The 24,223-nt window shown below is 44.9% G+C and overlaps 1 protein-coding gene across 1 annotated transcript in view; it reads right to left on the reverse strand.

Moving 5' to 3' along the window:
• The window catches only part of LOC126521332 (uncharacterized), a 77,396-nt gene that overhangs the window by 40,480 nt on the left and 12,693 nt on the right, over window positions 1-24,223 (reverse strand). Inside the window, exons 5-14 of the mRNA XM_072288616.1 lie at window positions 20,328-20,434; window positions 14,150-14,255; window positions 12,369-12,476; window positions 11,778-11,916; window positions 8,351-8,383; window positions 8,214-8,261; window positions 6,321-6,449; window positions 3,597-3,814; window positions 816-919; window positions 648-753 (exon numbers count right to left, since the gene is read on the reverse strand). Of these exons, the coding sequence (XP_072144717.1) occupies window positions 648-753; window positions 816-919; window positions 3,597-3,814; window positions 6,321-6,449; window positions 8,214-8,261; window positions 8,351-8,383; window positions 11,778-11,916; window positions 12,369-12,476; window positions 14,150-14,255; window positions 20,328-20,434 (1,098 nt within the window). The remainder of the gene's footprint in view (window positions 1-647; window positions 754-815; window positions 920-3,596; window positions 3,815-6,320; window positions 6,450-8,213; window positions 8,262-8,350; window positions 8,384-11,777; window positions 11,917-12,368; window positions 12,477-14,149; window positions 14,256-20,327; window positions 20,435-24,223) is intronic.

The raw sequence follows: 24,223 nt of genomic DNA on the forward strand, positions 1-24,223 counted from the left end.
CAGAAAAATGCGTGCTCCATGTTGTACGTTTCCTGAAACCACACTTTCCACATTCTCAACTGTGGACTCTGAGCAGATAAAAGATAATGTTTCTTAAGCTCCTCTTAACTCTGTTCTTATTTCCCTCCTCCTGTTCAGTATTTTTTCACTATCACTATACAGCCATATCCAATTTTGCATACAACTCTGCTTAATAATGAAACTTTCTTAATACAAGTCCAGTGTCAACACTCCTTAAAGCGAGACATAACAAAATAGGTGATCATCCTTAGTTCTCCAATGATCGGCATCTATGAGCTGGTTGTTTTACAATTGTTTTGCTATGGTGAGCTTATGAGCAAAATTGGTTAATTAAAGAGTAAATTTACATTTCACTGAATATTCTAAACAAAATCACATAGCTGCGAGAGTTTGAAGAAATAATTTACATGCTAGATTCATTCCTTTTTCCTCTGAATTCTTAGGCATGGAGCACTTATCAAATGATTCCCATGAAACGCTTTCTGAGATGGGAGATTCATTTATTGTAACAATGATGAATTTTGTCTTCTGCTGCTTATGACACTGCCCTGAGCACAGAAGAGCATTGATAGTTGCCATATCTCAATACAAATGCCAAGCATGACAAAAAGAGAAGCATTACTCACAGCAAATTTGTAGTCTGCTTCCTCATATGCACGAGATGGGAAGTCCACGGCACAGACTACAGGTGGCTCACGTGGATGTGCCATCAAAATCAAGAAGTCACAGTACCTGGAAATCCCCGACATTATAGCATGCCTTTTTTTCTGACTAAATGCAACTTTTGTACTCACCCAGCGAATTCACGAGGAATGCGCGTCTCAAATGGGGTAATATGGTCGACTCCGACTACCAGTTTTAGGCTTTTATCAGTGTTCTGAAAATGTGTGTAGACATCCTGCACAATTAAAGGCGACAAAGGTTAGAACTCTTCAGCAAATTCCTAAGTGGATACAGTTGGCTTTTACTAGTTTCCTGATGTTTAAACCAGTTTAAAGTCAATAATTTAATTATACCAGTAAGATTTATTTAAATCATTTTAGGTAAGAAGTAAACCTTTTTCTACCTTCAAAAAGACTAAAAAGGACATACAATGTGTGCTATCATTTCATATGCATTTATATCAGGGTGTCAAACCAATCTGAACCTGAACCACAATTTTGGGCAGAATTTAACCTGAACACAAACCAATATTATTGAAACGTGCCTGTACCAGAATTGTACCTGAACCTAAAAGAATAGTAATGGTTACCGGTTCAGTGTGAAACAGTTCAAGTATATAAGGTGACAATCGGTACTAAACTGTTTGCATCACTGTTCCAATAACTATTATCTCTCAATTGGTGGACCCTACTAGCAGATTGTTATGACTGACGAGTAGCGCTGTGTGAGAATGGGGATATACGATGGGTGCATGTTAGTAACTACGGCCACCTCAGCAGAGACGCTTGCACTTGTGAAGGCAGCCATGCAAGTTGTGTTCCACAGCTGAAAAGTTGTTTTAGGAGCTTCATGGAATCAACACTTCTGGTGACACTCCAAATTTGGCCATTCAACTTATTACTAAAGCTAATTAGATAAACATGGAGCGCTGAAAAACTATGTCCTTAAGGAGGAATATCAACGAGTTTATCTGCACGACTTATTGTAACTATGGCACTGCAGTCACTAATGAATGCTGTCACCTTCTCAGTGAGTGGTAGTCATGGCTATAAATAGCATGCGAAATCTGCTTTTGTTACATGCCATGGCTTAACACACATTTGGTGCTTAGCCAAGCACAGTACAATGTTCTTCGAGCGGTAGAATAATTCATGAGGCACAAAGTGCATGCTTTTGTCTTCTTTGTCTGCTCTAAGCCAGTGCAAGGCTACACGCCATGTGCAGATGCGAAAGAAAGGTTGATTTATTGCTCTGCACAAATAACCATTGTTGATCGTTCAGAAGCATCAATGTCCTCAGCTGCTTCTAAAGAAGCAGCAAACCAAGTAAAACATCAAATGCTGGTTTCTTTCTTTGCTAAAGACTAGAAGTTTCACGTTGTAATTTATGTAATACAAAGTGAATTTGTGCTGTCTTCGACACCTTAGATTACATGCCACAGTTCGCACACCACCAGTCCTGTAGTAAAAACCTGAAGCCAAACAAAAATTAACTCACTCTGCTGCTGTCAAAGTAATGAGTGTGGAAGCTAGGCGCACCTTACGATGACGTAGCGATTCTCACTAATCACCAGTCTTTATTATGTACATGAAAATTTCCCCATATTTATGTAGTTCATTCATAAATTTATACCTCCTCTTGATGAAATTTGGAAATACTGATTGCTGAGCAATTTGGTGTTCCATACTGATGAAAAGTCATTGTATCAGGTTGTGTTTCTTTCTCGTCTGTTTCTTATTGTGCTATTCTTTGCCAGTATTGATGAAACTTGTTTTTCTTTTTTTCAGTTCGACCTTATGATTTATATTACTGCAAACATACAGTAAAACAAATTCACAATTGTAATGTAGCAGTGGTGAATCCTTCCTGTTTACTGACCCTTCCAACCAGCACTCATGACTTTTACAGACAAATACTAATGCCTTGAGTAAGGGGGGGAGGGAGGGGCATGCCTCAAATGAAGAAAAATAACAAGAGTGAAATTTTAACAAGTGGCAACACATCCTTGCGCTGCGCCGTAACAGTGTTTTTAGGTTGGGGAATAGGGAAAGAAAGGAATGCAAAGGTTGAAATACCCATTGGTCACAAGCGAGTGTCTACTTTGAGCATCTGATGCCGCAACCGAAGGACCTACCAAATAAAAAGAAAGACCAAGGCCTGGTTCACAGAGCATTATGTGCATACCGCAGGCAGCGTACACTGGCGAGACGAAAAAGAAAGAGGCGTGGTATATGTCTTCACTAGAACAGGGACTATGTCTCACCAGAGGTGGTGGCCTCAACCATGCGTTAGAGGAGTAGAGAATGCAAAAAAACTGAGCGATGAGGCAAGTGAGGAGAGTGCAGAGTTCAAGGGTTCAAGGGTTCAAGGGACAGGACCACCATTGTGTCCAGGTGAACATGCAGCAGGTGCTGCATTTGGGCCAGGCACGAGGAGGTCTCTGGCAGGGAGCAGCAACACGTTTGCAAACAGTTTGTGTTTTCGCAGTGCGATAGGTCCAGCAACTTTATGTTGCTGCCATGTTGCAAACAGAGGTTGCAAACTGTTTCCGCAGTGCGGAACGGCTTTCTAGAGAATATCCTAGGATGATTTCTAGTACATATAGTTGCCTTGGTCGCCGTGCATGTCAGCACAACAAAATTTTGAGAGGGGAGGTGGAAGCCCTCAACCCAAAATTTTGTATGCAATATATTTGTATTATGCATAACATTTTTGAAGTTGTATAGATCAGTTATGAATATTCGTGCCCTAGTAAACATTAGTTATGAATATTTGCCTTTCTTGGTTTTACAGTAAATTCTCTGCTCCCCTTTCCCTTCTGGTTTTATTAGTTTTATGTAATTCTTGGTGCACTTTCCCCTTTGCTGCATTTTCAGACTGATATAAGTTATGAATAAAAATAACAAAATTACCTGGACTATGGTCATTAGATTGTTCAGGTCATTCTGGTGACCTTGAGAAAACAGGGCAATTCCTTTCAGTTTATTTTCATCAATCCATGCATCCAGGCTTTTCATAAACTGGCCCATATCAGCTTCATGCAGCATATCAATGCTGAGTGAGTCCACCTCAGCAATAAAATAAGGTGCTCGGTTAATGTTATGTGAAATAAAATTTTTAAAGTCATTATCTGGAAAGGAAGACAAAGAAAATATTTTCTATTTACAGTAATAATTTATTTACAGAGAACATGCAAAATGTTATGTTCAATGTTCCCAATTATAGAAAGTGGACAGCTAGAAGTAAGCACAGATACATCTTCATGTTGTTTCTTTACCAGTGCTTTATACGAATTGTAATCTTCAATTCTGCTCGAGTCTAATCATGCAAGGGCAGTCATCCCATCTGCAAATTTGTGTTATGTTGACTTCAGTTAATGAGCTGATTGGTAATGACTGTGCTCCAACAAGCTTCTGTACACTTCTATGGAGAAAAAATAAAACATTATGAATTTGAACTTTGTAATTCAAGCATGGAATTTAGAAGGAATCACCAGCAGGTTGGATTATGAGCAGTAGTGGTGCTTGACAAAGCTGTGCTAACAAGAATATTTTCTGTACAAGTTGTGGGGCCTGCACTAAGTGCTGAGAGAGAGAGAGAGAGAGAAAATTGGCACACCCAGACAGTGGGAAAGCTTTGAGTTACAAAGTCAAAGGGGGTGGCAGCTGAAGGGGCTACGGTGAACCTTGAATTGAACCTATGCCTAGGCTAGTGACATACAAATTTGCAAGCAAGCTTCTCTTGCAGGCACTTGAGTACTGAAAGTTCCTCTTGAGCCACAGCCAATGGTTGAGTGATCATGGCAGACTGCGTTAAACTTATCAGCGAAGCTGGATTTCCACTATCCACTTTTACTTCCAAAGACAATGATGATCATGCTTTGCAACATATGTATTGCAGTTCAAGACTGTCTGTACAATGCCTGATTCTAAGCAGAAGTGCTTACCACCAACACAGGATACTTCCAGTAAATGCCTAAGTCATGTTCTTTGCTATTTTCAAACTCTCATTTAACTTACCATCTGGTATACAAATTGATTTTGTACATCTCGATGAGGTCGAATTAGTGGAAACTGTCTGCACTTCTCATTTTCAATAAATCATTTTAATGAGCATAAAGGCAATGGTCCCATAACTGGCCATGAAAATCAAAGTTGTGATTTCCTAATCTCACACACATTAATTAAATTCCAGGGTTTATGTGCCAAAACCACCACATAATTATGTGGCAAGATGTAGTGGGGACTTCAGAATGATTCTGACCATTTCAGGTTCTTTAATGTGCACCCAATGCCCAGTACATAGGCATTTTTTGCATTTCGCCCGATCAAAATGTGGCCACCGTAGCCAGGATTAAACTCCTATGCACGTAATTGGTTGTACGTATCTTCACAACTGTTCTGTTTTTCAAAAGTGCAACAAGTTATATAGTGTATGACTTGCTGAAACTAAAATGTGCCGTTAAAGCAATAAACACAGAATCAAAGAGAAACATAACAGTGTATTTGTCGTTTGTTGACTGTCTTATTCTTAATACTCGCTGTGCACAATTCAGTGAAATGATTTGGCTCCCTTGAGTATGCTTCTTCAAGTCCTTTATTTCTAATTTCATTGAGCAGTCGAAGCTTTCCCTGATCTGCGCCAGCAGTCATATTTTTGTGCCTGCTAGCAGACGACAGCCACCATTTTATGACATTGCAATAAAATAAAATAGTTTCACCAGTGCCTCAATTTCACATTGAAAATCTTTTGTGTTTCAATGCAATGTGCCTATGACACACGTATTCCCACCCCCTCCCTTTTCCACATTAACTCTTTTAGTACCAAGGCATAGTTAAACCGCTATCGATGGTTTGAAACGTCACTTTCGAGACCTTACATGCCGCTCATGGGCACACTGCGCCATTGGACACGAAGAAGAACTACATTTTTATTTTCTAAGCAGTTGGATTTTTTCATGCCAGGCAGTAATTTTTTAACTCACTCCGAAGTTTTGCAATCGTCAAAATAGAAAGCAACAATGGCTGCCTCCGGGAGCGGCACGTGCGCTTCGAAAGATTGCAGATGCTGTGATTCCGCTGCGTCTGTGGCTGACCTTATCTATGGATTGAGCAGCAGCAAGTCTCAGGATGCTGACTTTTCGTTGGACTTTGACTCTGAGGGCGACGACAATGCAAACCAGCCCAGAAAATCAGCGGTTGAAGCCCGATACGCCCAACTGTAGTGTATGAAGTTAAATTTTTGTTGTGGAATAACTGCTCGATGAAAAACAATTAAACAGCAATACATTTTGCATATCTCATAATTTTTTTTACATACTTTTCTCAGTAAATACAAGTGTGACATTACAAACTTTGTTGAATTTTATCCCACAATCTTGATTCTGGCAATTTATATCTTTTTATGACGTACATCTCATGAATAAAACATTTATGTGTGAAAAGTGCATTCATGCTGCTTTTTGTTTATGTATAATATAAAATATTGAGTGCAGTATTTCCTTCAGAAAAAAAAAATCTGCTGTAACCTACAAGAAACACCTATTTTCCTCATGGTAGGGAAAGAGTTTATGTGCATATAATCCTATCTGGTGAAGCAAAGCCACTTGAAACAACCAACTCAACTCAAATACTAACCATCTCTGGGCACAAACTTATGGTCAGCATCATTGTACTTCACAAAGCTATAGATGACATAGTCACATAGATTTCTTGTCAGATATTTCACAACACCAACTGCCTCATTGGTAAGACAGATGAGGGTGCCTGAAAAATAAAGTGAAGATATATTAATTGCATGGGACAGTTCAGAACGGTCAATGCTGTGCATGAATGTGTGCGCATAGTGCAGTGGTGTAAGACAAGAGAGCAAAATTTGTCATCTGCATGAACACATGCACAAATATTAAATTCTTTGCAATGTCAGTGCATTATTTGTTTATCTTATTTTGCAGATATATGTATGTGTGCTGTTTTTATTAAAGGGCCCCTCACCAGGCCCCATAGCAAATTTTGGTTATGCGTTGGATGTTGTTACCCGTCCTCTAAGGAGCTTTCTGCCACAAAATTTTTCCGAATTGGTTCATTAATATCCGAGATAACTATTTCAGTGCTGTGAACCCATGATTGCAGCAGGCAAGCTCCACTGCCAAGCAAAACACTCTCCCCACTCGCCCCGTCTAGCCTCCGCAAGCAAAATTCCTTCCTTGCATTCCTCCCACACCGGACTTCGAGGATCGTATGACGCATACGTCACGGGCCTTGCCTTCACCTTTTTTTCTCCTCGCTTTATTTCTTTTTTTCGCGCTGTGCACTTTTGCTGACAGCATCACGCGTGAGCTGTTGTGAGTGTCTCGTTTCACACAGCGCATGATTTTGTGCGCTGTGCACGAGGACACATGACTAGTGGTATAATTCAGTGCTACACGAATACTGAGACAGACACAAGTGGATCACAGAGCATCAACACACACTGGAGCACGGTAGAAAATGGCATAGTTTCGGTACCTGCGCACGTGACTGCATGACCGTGGGAACAAGCAATCGAAGTGGAAGTACATCTCTCTTGCTTCGGTGCGAAGTAAAGCAAAAAGCATGCAGGCATTCCATTTGTGTGTTTTATTATGTATTCCTCTAAACCTGAATTTGTCAATTCAAGCAACAGATCACACAAATAACAGATGTTGCCTTGAATAATTCTCGAAGTCACATGTCTCGACGATTGATGTCACACTGTGAACATGAGTACGTAGGCGCAAGGACACGCGTACATCACTGTCCAGCTTGGAGCACGGTCGCCGTGAGGGAAAGGGAAAACAGTGTTCGGATTGAAATTTCAGACCTTTGCGCGGTGCGTAGCAATGTAATACTTTGCAAACACGATCGTTTGCATGCATCGTATGCTCTGAGCTTGTCAGCTGAAAATGGCCAGAGCTGGTGAGGGGTAAGGCAAAAACCTCAGATGGCTCATGGGAAGAAAAATGGACCGTCTGGTGTTATGGTACCAAAATTCAATGGCACCAACATTGGGAGTTGAACCCTCGACCTTTGGCGGGAGTCAAACCCATCATCTTGGTTGTTAATTACAGCAAAGTTAATTAAGGCACTCGAACCCACATCTTTCATGCTAACCACAGACAAGTTAAGAGACAATTAACACATTGTTAATTAAGGCACTCGAACCCCCAACGTTTGGTATGAGTCGAACCCAGGAACTTTGGTGTTAACTAGGGCAAAGCTATTTAAGCCACAGTTAATTAAGGTAGAGTTAATTAAGGCATTCGAACCCACGACCTTTGGTGGGAGAAAACAAGTAGTAGAAAGTAACAACACATTCGAATGAGAATGCCATTTACTGAATGTCTCGTGAGCATGCAGGCTTTCGCCTTCATCCTCTTTAGCATGTGCTAAAATGACTCAACGCTTTTGATGTGCCTTGGTGATTAAAAGTTCAGTAAATTACCGAAAATAAATTAATTATTGAAACATTTTTCTATACTTGGAGGACATAGGACACTATGGTACACTTACGAGTGGTGCCACGAACAGGTGGTGTTCTTGCTGTTGGTGTTGCTGAAACTGAAAAAAAAAATCCATTTATTTAAAAAATCCTTTTTGCATCCCATGCGATCAATTTTGTGCACTGCGTGCTCAGCTGATCACTGTACCATGAGTTTGAGGAGGTGGTGAAATAGGAGATTCTGGAAGAAGATAGAAAGAAGACCTCAGCACTGCGAGTTTCATTATTATAAAAAAAACATAGTACAGTAAGTTGTAGCGAGTCTACGTGAAGGTTCCCACTAATTGTGAATTCATTTAGAATAATTTCTGCGCTCGCGCCATAATTCTCCAAAGCATGTGCCTTTTCTTGCTTTGGTAATAAATAATGTCAACCCCTGTTTGTGAAACAGTTTGCATAGTTTAAGGTGTATGGAAAAGAATGCATTTTACTTCTGGACAAAGCTAGGTTAAGGATGCATTCTGGCAACTTTGCAACTAGACCAACTTGTTAGATTAAAAATATATATATTTTGAGCATTTTATTTTACTATATTCTTGTTACATGTAAACGTAGAAAGGAGTAGGCCCCACAGCTCATGACTGTAGGGGGACATCCTTTACATAGATGCATTTGACAAGTTGAAAATTAAAACAGCAATAGCAATAATGCTTACAGACACACAAGCTTTCAAGCCCCCCAAAAATATAAATTGAAAACACTTGTACATAGATGATAATTTGCAATCTACAGTTAAACCTCGATATAACAAACTTCAATATAATAAAATTCTAGATTTTACTTTTCATAGCCTTTTGTCTGTAGAACAACACGTATTTAAAGCCTCAATATAGCGAAGTGTGGTTGTATGCAATTTCAATAATTTCAATATAATGAAATCTCACTGCGGCCGCAAAGGAATACGGAGACAATAAACGGGAACTCCTGCAGATGCAAATGGTCAAATGATTGAATTGCATGCGGTTGCTTGCAAATGCACCTTTCAAAAAATGCGCTGCATGACACGCACGACCACCGCAGTGGAGCCGCATCATGTTCCGTATGAAGTCCAAGTGCGAGAATATCCTATCGTGCTCTGCCCACTGTGTGCTTTAGGTGTGAGTGAAATTGTGTGAGGGTGAAACAAAATATATGGTGGCTTCATGAGTGCCCCCTTCCCGTGCGAGCAAAGGGAAAGAGGGGGAGGGGGTGAGCTCCCAGTAACACGATCAAGCACGCACGAGGGGGTGGGGGTCGAGTGGGGGGTAAGTTGGTGCGTGTCTTGACTTCTGGCGCGCGTCCGGGCGGTGGCTGCACATGGCTGTAAGCATGGCATAGCACATACGCACATTATTTTGTGCTCTTAATGTTTCTTGTTTACCCCCCTAAGGAACACGGCAATTGCAATTTGGCAACTTATTCTGAAATTTTTAGTCAAAATTGTTCTGCACAGGCACTGATTAACACTTATTTGCACCAATAATAATATCATGAAGTTGTTCACCTTTCAGGTTGGCACTGATTCAAATTTCTGTTAGCTAACAAGGAAATCATGTAAGGAGACCTGTGAACCTTATAAATTTAAACCTCGATATAACGAACTTTGGTGTAACAAAATTCTTGATATAATGAAGTATTTAACTTTTCGTAACCTCTTGTCCATAAAACACCATGTACCTAGAACTTCAATATAACGAAGTGTTTTGTATGCGATTTCAATACAACGAAATTTCACTGGCGCAGCAAAGGAATGCCGAGACAAGAAATGGAAATTTCCGTGGACACAGATGGTCAAATGATTGAATTACAAGTGGCTGCTTGTAAAGGCACCTCTCAAATCGACGAGAGCGACCACCGCTGAATTGGAGCGGCATCATGTTCCGTATAAAGACCTAGTGCAATGAGATCCTATCGCACACTGTGTGCTTTAGGTTCGAGTGAAAGTGTGTGAGGGTGAGACAACAAAGACGGTGGTTTCATGAATGCCACCCTCTTGCGTGAGCAGTGGGAAAGAGGGGTAGAGGATCGAGCTTGCAGTAATGCGATCAAGCACGCGCGAGGAGGAGGGGGATGGGGGGCCAGAGTGTGGGGCAAGTTGGCATGCGCATCTTGATTTTTGGTGCGTGTCTCGGCTGGGCGTGGCTGCGCGTGGCTGAGTGCATAAGCAGTCGCGAAATCCCGCTTTAGAGGTAATCTGTCGCATGTGCAAAGAGTGGGCATGCCAAGACAGCATGGTATCATGTAATCTGTCTTCCTGTGCATTTACTATTGCAGGATGCGTGAACTCGAGTTTCCGTGACCTGATGGAGCGAGGGACAAAGCATTCGCTCCCCACTGCCTGCACTTTTCATGATAGCGTCATCCCAGTGCGGGCGATGCTACCAGCCGCGAGGACAGAGTGTGCGCAAAAGTGTGGCTGGCTTCGCTTAATTCTTACCGCTGATGTGAAGATATCGTCGACAGGGCATGAAACTTATCATTCGTCACCGACTCCAAAATTCATCAAAATAAATTGTTTTCTCATTCAAATTTGCCTTTCTCGATTGCCCGATAATTCGGATAATTCTTTGGCGCCTTTCCATGTAAGAAAAATCGATTGGCAACTGTACTTACTTGCATAAAATGTCGAACTTCAATACAATGAAATTTCTATATAACGAAGCAAATTGCCGATTTTACCGACTTTGTTATATCGAGGTTTAACTATATTACAAATGTTACAAAAGAAAACAGTCGTACTTTAAATCAAAGGCAAGGCGGTAAAAATATTTTAAGAATTGAATAATGGGGACAACAGAATTATAACTATCCCAGCTACATTTGACGAAGTAGTTAATGAGTGAGGTGGGTGTAAGCCTGTGACACATAATGCGCTGGCAAAGAAATGAGGGGAACATCACACTGCTGGCTAGCAGCTCAATTTTAATCATATTAGCTAGTACAGAACAAAATGTTTATACCAAATGCATATGCATTACAACTAGTGACAGATTTCTCATCCCTATAGAAAGTCGTTTTTTTTAGACAGCAGCCTGTGAAGAATTTTTGTGCCTCTTGTTTATAATGTCCCCCCCCCCCCCACTTCCTCTCAAACACTTGTACACGCCTTATCACAAGTACACAGGCTACCTTGCTGGGACTGCCAGGGTGACTACAGGTTGTTTATGAGATTGCCAGCGGCGTGTCATAAGTTCCGCCACTCTCGGAAATGAAAAATTATAGTGAAGTTTCACTTTGTGAATACGGGTTATGCGCAAGCATATGGGTGCTATTCCCATATACTTGCGCGTAACCCCATTCCCATAGTCGGGCTCAGTCAACTTGTGCTCAGCCTGCCGCCGTTTGCGTTTCTGCTCCATTCTTGCTTTTGTACTAAAAACTTTCGTACTCACTCTCAAGAAGTATCAAATGTTATGAGTACCACGGGAACTGCACCACACAGCCAAACCGTATACACAGTGAAGGCACAAAGTAGCCCGCATATTTTTGACAAAGGCTGTACATTTCTGCATTAAGAACACTGCCTAAAGACAGCATGAAGTACCTGCTCCTACGGAAAAGCAGAAGCGTACAGAAAATCCATGCACTGCACTTGCCTTTTTGGAGTTCTGATTTCAAAGCGTGCAGCCTTGAAAATGGTCCACCCAATGATGGGCACTTTCCTTCCACATCTTCAAACTCGACATCAAATGCTGCAGCACACACAGTTTGAACTTGCCCAGCCACTTTCGATACCTGTAAGGAAAAGTTGTCATGGTTTATGCTTTTATACCTTGGGAATGGGAAGAACATTGCAGCAGTCTGCATGACTTGCTCATGTAGTGAGAAGCTGGTTTTTGAGTCTCTCGAACAACCTAAATTAGAAAAAACTGTCCATGATATGTCCACTTTGGGATGTGACATCCCAATCCATAAAAGTGGCCACTACGTCCCACTCAGACAATAACTGCAATGGGTTTTCTGGCACACCCAAGTGCCACTAATAATCAATCAAAAATTTTTACTAAACTTCCTTTATTTTGTACACATCCAAATGCCATGAAGCCACCCTTTCTTAAATAACAGCAGTACACATTGATGTTTTAAGAGTTCTCCCAGAAATGATAATAGTGTTTAATTAAGCTCAAAATTATGCAAGCACTATTCCTGAGTGCTAGCCAGAAGAAAAGAAAAGTTCACAACCAAACCTTTTCATGCATTGCTCGTTCCGCTTCGAAGCTGAAGATCTCAGTCCCATTGTCCTTCTGCTTCAGCTCATAGGCAGTGGCAGAGGGCAACTTCTTTAAGTGGCAAACCTGCATTGCAGTTAGCAGAAATGAGAAATCGAACCTCCTTTCAAGATTAATCCATGTTTGGCAAACAGACTTATGGAAACAAGATAGCAATGTAAGTGCAGAGAATTGGCTCACACTGCAGCAAGAAGAAGTGGTCAGAGTTTGGCTCAATAAGAAACTATTGGAGTGCAAAAAGAAAACATTCAAGAATGCTTATTTGGTTGTTTTAGGCTTTATTCGTACGATAATGTGATCACAAATAAAATGTGGCACCATCCATTTTTTTTAAGAACCATTTTGTGCTCTTGCTTCCTCATGAACCAATACCTCCATGTTTTCCTTTGAGATCAAGTTACCGATAAACAACTCTGTCACCTGGTATAATTCACTACATTGTGAAACACGAAAGTGGGATGGGGGACTATGTTACAATATAGTAAAACATGTAAACAGTGCTATAGAAAGAAGAGAAGAATGCCTCACAGTAAAGCCATTGAAAAGCAGTTCTAGTTAAAAGGTTAAGTTTCTAATTATATTTAAGGTGATAAAGCAACACTGGAATTATGAAAGATACTGTAATGGGGAGTACATAACATGTTTAGGAGGGTTGAATTCATTCCCATCGGAACTTGACAGGTTACCTTTTGTATCATCAAAGTGCCCTTGAGGCAATAGAAGCTGCCATTACGCTCATGCATTCGCACAGTGACATCTTTAGAATTGCTTTTACAGTGGCCAGATAACTTCTGTGTATATTTCGTACTTGAATAAAGAGAAGTAAAGTATATTTTACTTCTAACCATGACCAAACACAGATGTACTGGGAGCAATTCTCACAGAGCAGCTAACATGCAATTTTTTCCGATCAATGGTGTAAACTTAGGCTAACACTAATGTCTGACGATGGAGAGCTGGACAGTTTAACCTAGACTTCGAGAGAGAAAATTTGGGTGGGATTTTCAAAGTGTCTGGCCTTGCTTTGTGCAATTTAAAAGCAAAAGTGAACCAAATTAAAAACTTGAACAAAGAGAGCTATCCCCTTTCTTGCATTTCTCTGCAGCCTTGAATTTTGAGAGTACCAGTGCATATTCAAAATTCAACATGCTTAATTTTACATGTTACATTTTTTCCCCAATTATGATGATAGAGCCAAAGGCAATTTTTGAATCTGTTTGCATCACATGATAAAGCAAGTGGGGTCAAGTCATGCCAGTTTCACGTACCTTGTCATACCCTACCAAAAGCTCCTTTTCACAAACTTTCCCACGACCTTGTTTCTTGACGCCATGAAAGTTGAGGACAGCAAGTGTAAATGATAAACAAATGCTGGTTCTGTTTCTTGAGCGCTGCTCTAAGTATTTCTGAAAGAAAGGCAGGGCAATGTTAATGTAAACAATCTTAATGAGAGAAACCTTATCTCATGGAAAATAAAAATGACTGATTAAGCAGTGCACAACATTCATTGCCTTCTTTCCCCTTGAACCTTCACTACAACATGCATTACCTTGATCATTTCTAATCAGTAATGGCAGTTCAGAATGTTCATGCTACTGGAATATGAATTTTAACAGCAACGTATTGAGCTTCCTATATGGCAGACAAAATTGATAGAAACATGCTTTTGCCGCTAAATATACACCTCAAATATCTTGGTACCTGACATTAAAAAAAAAAATAATCTTCATTGTACAAACCATTTCTATTTCTTCAGCCTTTTCTAAAGGCCTGTTGGGAAATCTGGGAGCACAACTGCTGCTTGGCTTGAAATCCTGCTTCCTGAGAATCAAGTACTGACATTTTCTGGAAGAATAAAGAAAAAGAGAACATGAAATGAAGTCAAAAGCAATTTAATCTGCAACTGCAGGAGGGAAAACATTTAACGGCAGTACCAATAAAAGCTGATGGTAACTAGCTGAATGAGTCCACTCATTCCGTTCATATGCAGACTTGCTTTTCCAGATTTACCTCTACTACTAATAAATAATGGTCCACTTACATGTGCCCTTGTACTGTTTAATTAAGTATATGCAAATGGTGATTAACTAAAAAAAATAAGGCCATACTGATTCTATCATGGTGTTTAGCCATACTTTCATATTGTTTTGCTCACAACTAGGTTGATATATGCTCTTGTTGGAATTGTGGTCACTGTTGGTGTTACTAACTATACTGGGCAGGCACGGCAAGCAGTTTCTAGCAGTGTCTAGCAGTGTCTAGCAGACACAGCTTCTGGGAAAAATAATCAGGGTCCTATAAAAAGAAACCACGCATTCATTGTGTGGCAAGTTCAGTTCAACTCAGCTGCATCAGTGCTCTAAAAATTAGCATCAAATGCAACAAGCTCCGCAGAGATCACATATGCGTAGCTTTACCAAAATGCCTTTGACCAGTTATTCTCATCAGGCATTGCTATGCTTGGTGATGTGTTGTATTCGTGTGAGCTCTTGCTTGACCTTCAGACTGCTTCCACAAAAGTTGTGCATTATTTGGCCATTGGTACTGATACAGTTTCTTCTTTATTGTGGTATAGAAATGGGTTATCACTGAAACACATTATAAACAGTGTTTGGAAATGCAAAATACTGGCTTTTGGGATCATTCCAGTTATATACTCACATTATTTCTCAAAGCATTACTTCTAGTCAGGCACTAACAGAAACTGCTGCTGGCTAACAGCATAAATAACACTCCAAATAGCTAGAGGAGAAAATATTGCTACGGCACAATATGCGCGATCACGAAAGGCCAGCAGTGTGAAGACGACGACGACGATTAGAAGCTAGCGCGGGCTGTTGCCTCTTGGCCAAGCGCAGCGTATTTTCCTTGTAAATATATTTGTACATAGCTTTTCGTCTGTGTCTTCCTACGTAACATATCTGGTGGAGGTGGACGTTCCCTGTACCTCGTCACGGAGCTTCGCAGTGGACGGTACGTCGAGCCTTCCTTCATGGCTCCCGGCGACGACAACCCGACTCCGCCGGCTCCGACACCTGCTGCCACTTCGACGACCTACATCACTCTCCCCGCTCCCCGTGATCCTGGCGTATTCTCGGGCCAAGATGGGGAAGACGTCGATGACTGGATCAGCCTGTATGAACATGTCAGCCGCAATAACCGGTGGGACCCTACTATTATGCTCGCCAACGTAGTCTTTTACCTCGGTGGCACACCTCGAGTTTGGTATCGCACGCACGAAGATGAGCTCACCAGTTGGGATTCACTTAAGACACAGCTTCGAGACTTGTTCGGCAACCCCTACGGTCAACAACTTGCCGCGCAGAAGGCGCTTTCCGGCCGTGTGCAGACGTCAACAGAGCCCTATGTCACGTACATTCAGGACGTCTTGGCTCTGTGCCGCAAAGTTGACACCCACATGACTGAGTCAGACAAGGTTTCCCACATCCTCAAAGGCATTGCCGATGACGCCTTCAACTTGCTCGTTTGCAACAACATAGCGACGGTGGATGCTGTTATAAGAGAGTGCCGCCGCCTGGAACTCGCCAAAAGCCGACGTATTGACCAGCAGTTTGCCCGTCTGCCCAACACCCCAGCGACATCTTCCTGTGCCGACGCTCCTCGTCCCAACAACACTGCCGATGTTACCAGGATCGTCCGGCGTGAGATCGAGGCCGCCTATCCGGCTGCCTTCGACTCCAGTCCCACCAACACATCTGCAGTCACGGTCTCACTGATCCAGGCAGTTGTCCGCCAGGAGTTTGAAAACATGGGTCTTCACACCATCTGCTCGGCCCATCGCCCTAATACCCGCCCGGCTTCTTCGATTTCGCCCCGTCCCGCATCTTCTTACCCACCACGTTTCCGCAACCCATCTGAATGGCGCACTGCTGACGACAAGCCTATTTGTTTCCACTGCCATCGAATCGGGCACATTTCTCGGCACTGTCGTAGTCGCTGGAGTTCCCCGAGCCGGCCTACTTATACTGCCTACTCTCGCCCCTCAGGTGGCCCTTCTCGTCCCTATGCCGCACGCTCCGATAATGCCGCCACTGATTCTCCTGCAACGAACCGCCCCTATTCTCGTTCGCCTTCGCCCCAACGACGACAATCTCGCTCTCCCCAGCCCCGTCGCTCCTATTCGCCGACTCCCTTCGGACGCCGCTCCCAGCCGGAAAACTAGACGATGCAGCGCCTCGAGGTGACGCTGCATTGCTCCCTACGCCGCCAAATCCTCTACTGACTTTGCCCACTCATCTGAACCTTCTTGACGTGCAAGTCGACGGTGTTTCTGTGTCTGCTCTCATAGACACTGGGGCGCATTTGTCCGTAATGAGCGCTGACCTTCGTAACCGGCTCAAGAAAATTATCACGCCCGCCACGACGCCTGTTGTCCGTGTCGCCGATGGCGGAACAGCCCCCGTAATTGGTATGTGTACCGCCCGCGTCTCCTTCGCCGATCGCTCAACAATCGTGCTATTCACAGTCATCGCCCACTGTCCCCACGACATCATCCTCGGCTTAGACTTCCTTTCCGCACATTCTGCTCTCATCGATTGTTCCGCCAGTACTCTCCGCCTTGACCTGCCTGTTCTGGATCCTGCTGAACCACACCCCAGTCGCCTCAGTTCCGCCGACTTCGTTCGCTTGCCACCTTCGGCACTGACCTACGTTGACCTAGTGTCATCCCCACCAGTCCCCGACGGTCACTACATCGCGGCTCCTATGCAAGACGTCCTCCTTACACATGGGATCACAGTACCCCATACAGTTTTATCTATTACGGCGAATTGCGTCTGCCTGCCAGTGGTCAACTTTGGCTTGACGACACAAGTGCTGGCACGTGGGATGACTTTGGCCCAGCTTTGTTCATTCGAGGATCACTCAGTAGCATCCATTGCAGTAGACGACACTTCATCCGATACTCCTCTACCATCGCAGTCGGCAAATTGTACCATCGCTGACTTACGGAAAATGATTGCCCCCGACTTGCCCTCCGAGCACGCTCGTGAACTCTACCGCGTTCTGTTTTCCTACCACGATATTTTTGACTTAAACGATCGTCCTTTAGCCCAAACTACAGCTGTCAAACATCGCATTAATACCGGCGATGCCCCTCCTATTCATCGCCGCCCGTATCGAGTGTCACCAGCTGAGCGTCAAGTTATTCACGCAGAAGTTCGCAAAATGCTTGCCAAGAACATTATTGAACCATCATATAGTCCATGGGCGTCACCTGTAGTACTGGTCAAAAAGAAGGATGGCTCATGGCGCTTTTGCGTGGATTATCGGCACCTTAACAGGGTTACCAAAAAGGACGTGTATCCCCTACCTCGGATTGATGACGCCCTTGACTGCCTCCACGGTGCTCGCTATTTCTCTTCTATTGACCTTCGCTCCGGCTACTGGCAGATTGCCGTGGACGATCTCGACCGCGAGAAGACTGCTTTTGTCACACCCGACGGTCTTTATCAATTCAAAGTGATGCCGTTCGGTCTATGTAACGCCCCTGCCACTTTTGAACGCATGATGGACTCCCTTCTTCACGGTTTCAAATGGTCCACGTGCCTGTGCTACTTGGACGACGTTATCGTATTCTCCCCAACGTTCGCTACGCACCTCGAGCGCCTCTCAGCAGTCCTGGACGTTTTTCGGCGAGCCGGTCTGCAACTCAACGCATCGAAGTGCCAATTCGGCCGCCGCCAGATTACCGTCCTTGGACATCTCGTTGACGCGAACGGAGTGCAACCGGACCCAGGCAAGATCCATGCTGTTACGCACTTCCCTGTTCCGAAGTGTGTCAAGGATGTGCGCAGCTTCATCGGCCTTTGTTCGTACTTCCGCCGTTTCGTGAGAAATTTCGCCGCCATAGCACGACCACTAACCGACCTTTTGAAAAAAGACGCTCCTTTCCAGTGGGGCGATAACGAGGCCTCTGCATTCTCTCATCTAATCGACATTCTCACAACGCCTCCCGTTTTGGCCCATTTCGATCCTTCTGCGCCTACCGAAGTCCGTACTGATGCCAGCGGTCACGGAATTGGAGCAGTACTGGCACAACGCCAGCGTGGCCACGACCGTGTTATCGCTTACGCCAGCAGGCTCCTCTCACCCGCGGAGCGCAACTATTCCATCACTGAGCGTGAGTGTCTGGCCCTAGTTTGGGCGGTTGCGAAATTCCGCCCATACTTATATGGCCGATCCTTTTCCGTTGTCACAGACCATCACGCGCTTTGCTGGTTATGCTCACTGAAAGATCCTACAGGAAGACTTGGTCGCTGGGCCTTACGCCTCCAAGAATATTCGTATACTGTCACCTATAAATCTGGCCGACTACACAAGGACGCTGACTGCCTGTCTCGCTACCCGGTCGACGAGCCTGACGACGCCGACAGTAGTAGCGCCAACGGCATTTTCTCTGTCTCTGCCTTCGGTAACATCGCCGATGAGCAGTACCGAGACCTATCGCTGCGAGCACTTATCGAGCGTCTGCGCTCTACACCTACCGACGCATCCGTTCGCCGATATGTCCTCCAGGGTGGCATTCTGTATAGAAGGAACTTCCTCCCTGACGGCTCTGACCTTCTTCTTGTCGTGCCAAAACAGCTACGACAGACTGTGCTCTTTGAGATGCATGACGCACCCACTTCAGGACATCTTGGGGTAACCCGCACGTACGACCGCGTCCGCCGCCGCTTCTATTGGCCTGGTCTCGCTCGCTCCGTTCGACGCTATGTTGCTGCCTGTGATCCCTGCCAGCGTCGGAAGACACCTCAGGTGCTACCTGCCGGTCATCTCCAGCCGATCACCGTCCCTGTGGAACCGTTCTTTCGTGTTGGATTAGACCTGCTCGGTCCCTTTCCCACGTCATCTTCTGGGAACAAATGGGTAGCCGTCGCGACTGATTACGCCACCCGATACGCTATCACTCGGGCTCTCCCTACCAGCTGCGCCACTGACGTCGCGGACTTTCTCTTGCGTGACATTATCTTGCTTCATGGCGCCCCGCGACAGCTGCTTACTGACCGTGGTCGAAACTTCCTCTCGAAAGTTATCGCTGACATTGTGCGTTCCTGCTCCATTCAACACAAACTGACTACTTCATACCATCCTCAAACCAATGGCCTGACAGAGCGGTTAAACCGTACTCTTACCGATATGCTGGCCAAGTACGTTTCCAAGGACCACCACGACTGGGACATTGCCCTTCCTTACGTAACATTTGCGTACAATTCTTCCCGGCACGACACCGCCGGATTTTCTCCCTTTTATCTACTGTACGGTCGCGAACCTACCTTGCCCCTAGACACGGCACTTCCTCCTGCTGCGGTCTCAACAAGCGAGTATGCGCGCGACGCCATCGCCCTCGCTGACCATGCACGCCAGCTCGCCCGTGCTCGACTGACGGCCTCACAGACCACTCAGCAGTGTCAGTACAACGCCCGCCATCGTGACGTACAGTTTTCACCTGGTGCGCTCGTGCTCCTGTGGTCGCCCTCTCGTCACGTCGGACTTTCAGAGAAGCTCCTTTCGCGATACACAGGGCCCTACCGCGTGCTGCGCCAGGTGACACCTGTGACTTACGAAATTGCTCCTGTGGCCTCAACCTCGTCCTCTCCTGTGGCATCTAGTGATGTCGTACACGTCAGTAGGCTCAAGGCCTACTACACTGCTTCCGAGTCCGATCTTTAGTCGCTCCGGGACGGCGCTTTTGCAGCCGGGGGTAGTGCTACGGCACAATATGCGCGATCACGAAAGGCCAGCAGTGTGAAGACGACGACGACGATTAGAAGCTAGCGCGGGCTGTTGCCTCTTGGCCAAGCGCAGCGTATTTTCCTTGTAAATATATTTGTACATAGCTTTTCGTCTGTGTCTTCCTACGTAACAATATGTTAATTGGAAAGCTTAAGGACTCACCCTGTCAAAGTGGATGCTAACACCTGGGAGTCACGAAATTTTTTGAATTCAAGTATTATGATCACCAGTGGTTGCCGCTTGAATTTCGTTGAGAGGTTCCAAAACTCCTGCAGACAAAGAAAACCATTTAAGCTCGAGAAGTGATTTAAGGTTGTCAATTATTTCACTTCCTCAATTACATCAACTTCTGCGTAAAGTTTTCAAGTTCACTAAAGACAAATTTAGTAAACGACAGACAGTGCAAAAGAAGAGAACACACAAGACGCTGTCCTTGTACTGTGTGGCCTGCAGTACCCGTTGTGTAACAGGCACATGTGCCACTAGCTAAGTAGCTAGCTTAGTCACAACTCATTGACATTACTTAAATCAGTGATTTCACCTACAGCGGTTAAATACAAAATTTACTCTCATTTGTGCCATGGCCAAGTTTACACATGCACTTTTTTAAAAATTTCCGAAGATACAAGTACATCATGTAGCAATATATATATATATATATATATATATATATATATATATATATATATATATATATATATATATATATATATATATGATGTCACAGTCTGTAATGTGGGAAGAAGAGGACGGTGATGGTGGCCTTGGAGATTATAAAGAAGAGCTTGGTTTTTTTCGCTGCTCTACGCATGTTGGCTCTGCCATTAAAAGCCATCTGTAAATAGACGTATGCTTCTCAGGATCACTAGATACAATGAGATAACCAGTGCATATCTTAACGCCCGAGGGATATACCCACCGCCAAGTCACAAATCGAACAGGAGGCAGGCCATCGCCTGGAGACAGCTCCAGACAAACACCTTCCCTAACCCATTTCATCTGGAATGTATCTTCCCAGATAAGCATAAGGACGACTTGCGCAAATTGTGCCAGGAAGGACCAGCAACTCTCAAACACATGCTGTGGAAGTGCGATGTAGTTATAGGAAGGATGGCAGTTGCTCCGGAGACCCTGTCATCGAGGTGGGCCGCTGCTCCACCCAGCTCAGACCTCGGCAACCAGATGTGGGCAGTCCAGCAAGCCCGTGAGGCGGCCTTAAGATTCCCCCGTGAGAGACCTGAGCCTGGGTCACATTAAACCTTGCTGGAAGTACAATAAAGTTGTATCCATATTCATTCTTCCCTCCCTTAACGTAACATCATTGGTGGAGGCGCGGGGTAATCACTTGCGCAAGACTGAGCTCCGCAGCAGACATGACCCGGCCGCCACGTCATCCAAAGGAGATTCTTCAACCACGGCCCCGTCGTCACCCCCAACCGTCATCCTGGCCCAGCCTTGCGACCCTGGCATGTTTTTTGGAATTGACAATGTTGATGTAGATGACTGGTTGCAAAATTACGAATGGGTCAGCGCACAAAATAGGTGGGATAATACGAATATGCAGGCTAACATAATATTCCACCTAACGAAAACAGCACGGGTCTGGCTTGAGACACATGAAGAGATTACAAGTTAGGACCAGTGAAAACAGAAGCTTAGAGATTTGTTCAGCAAGCCCATTGGACGCCAACGTGCTGCTAAGAAGAACCTTAGGACTCGTGCACAGACGTCCACTGAATCTTACGTGGCGTACATCTAGGACGTCCTCGCTCTTTGCCACAAGGTGGATAATAATATGGCAGAGGCAGACAAGGTCAGCCACATATTAAAAGGCATCGTGGACGACGCATATAACCTTCTTGTTTACAAGAATATAACAATGGTCAACGAGATCATTAACAAATGTAGCCGCTTTGAAGACGAGAAGAGCCGCCGCATATTTCAACAGTTTACGCGTCTGCCCAATACCGCAGCTCCATCGACGTGCGAAGACATTTGTCCACCGCGTGAGCCCACCTCCTCTGAGAAGGTTGTACGTATCGTCCGGCGAGAAATTGAAGCAGCGTCTCCTGCCACGCCAGTGACGCAGTGCTTTGACTATTCCCGGCCGCTCGTCTCTCTTGTTCAGTCGGTCATTCGCCAAGAACTTACCAATGTGGGTCTTCTGTCCATCTGCTCCGCCAACCATCCTGACTTTGCTTCGTCTGCTGCCTCTGCCCCTGTTCACTGGAGCCAATACGGTCCATATCTCAGCTATCGCAACCCGGCTGAATGCCGCACACATGCTGACAGACCCATCTGCTTTTATTGTGGACGTGTGGGCCACATTTCTCGACATTGTCAAAGTTGCTGGCCAGCCCACTCACGACCAAGCTTTCCCGTCTACCACCGCTCCCCACCGAATCCTCGCCCGCCTGCACTCTACACTGAGATTGACGACACACCTGACAACGCATGTGCCACTGTGACTAGCCGCTCGCCATCACCACACAGTCGCCGCTCCCGTTTGCCCCAGCTGCATTGCTCTCCATCCTCAGCTTACCGTCGCTGCTCTCCGACAGGAAACTAACTGGGGCAGCTCCTGAAGGTGATGCTGCTCTGGAATCCCGGCTTGAAATTCCTCTGCTGACCCTGCCTACTGATCGGAACCTTCTTGACTACGTGGATGGTTTGCCCATTAACAGCATTCATCGACACGGGAGCGCAAATTTACATCATGAGTGCGGAGCTTCGACCGCGCTTGGAGAAAGTACTTACTCCTGCTCCGACTCAACTGCTCCTGGTCACTGACGGTGGAACTCTGGCTGTGCTTGAAATGTGTACTGCATGTGTCAGTGTCGTCGGTCGCCCCATGTCTGTTTTGTTTAGAGTGCTCGAACGTTGCCCTCATGATGTGATCCTCGGACTTGACTTTTCGACCACCCATTCTGCTCTGATTGATTGTTCAGCCGGTATTGTACAACTTCACCTACCCCTACCTGTTACCGTTGACCTTCCTGCTCAAACTCCAACTCAGTTTTTTTCTGCAGATTTTATTCACCACCCATCTCTAGCAGCAACCTGCATCACTGTTTTAGCCTGCCTACCTGTACCTGACGGAGACTATGTCCTTACTCCCACGACTTCAGTCCTGCTTTCCCACAATGTCTCCTTACCACACACCATCGTTTCTGTAGCGGACAATCAGACATGTCTTCCCATCCTAAATTTTGGCCAGTGCCCTCAAGTACTTCCTTGAGGCATGTCTCTTGCCACATTGTAACAGTCGCATGAGTGTCACATTTCCGCTCTATCTGTTGCGCCATCTTCAACCAGTGCTCATCCTGCACCTTCTGCATCTGCCCCGCTCGTCGACTTTACAAAGATGATTGCACCGGATCTCTCAACCCAACAAGCCACAAAGCTCTGTCGCCTCCTCGAGTCGTACTCCGACATTTTCGAACTGAACGATTGCCCTTCGGGTCAAACTACGGTCATGAAGCATCGTATAAATACCGGCGATGCAGCACCTGTTCACCGACACCTATACTGGGTGTCACCCTCTGAGTGACAAGTTATCCAGACCGAGGTAGACAAAATGCTTGCCAAAGGAATTATGGAACACTTTTCCAGCTCGTGGGCTTCTCCTGTTGTTCTCGTCAAAAAGAAGGATAACAGCTGGTGATTCTGCGTTGACTATTGTCATCCAAACATGATCACTAAAAAAATTGTATATCCACTCCTCTGCATTGACGATGCTCTTGATTTTCTCCATGGTGCCCTGGAATCAAGGGATGCTCTGGAATCCTCTTCTGCTGCTCCCGGTCTGTGTCTTTTAAGCCCTTCGGTGTCGATAAGACACGTCACGTTCGTCCTATGGGCGAGCCCGCTCAGATGACGCCATTTTCGGCCAATGGTAGGCGCCCGTGCGATGGTGTCATATCCGGCGAAGAGAGTCGCCGCTTGGTCCCCCTGCGGTCTTGCCTTGCTGACTTACAACTCGCCGTCACAATAGCCAGGTGGGGGCGACGGTGGACCAAGGCGGGCAGAATTTCACGGTGTCTTACTTCTCCCTGTGG

This window comes from Dermacentor andersoni, chromosome 6 (assembly GCF_023375885.2).
Source record: "Dermacentor andersoni chromosome 6, qqDerAnde1_hic_scaffold, whole genome shotgun sequence".
NCBI lineage: Eukaryota > Metazoa > Arthropoda > Arachnida > Ixodida > Ixodidae > Dermacentor > Dermacentor andersoni.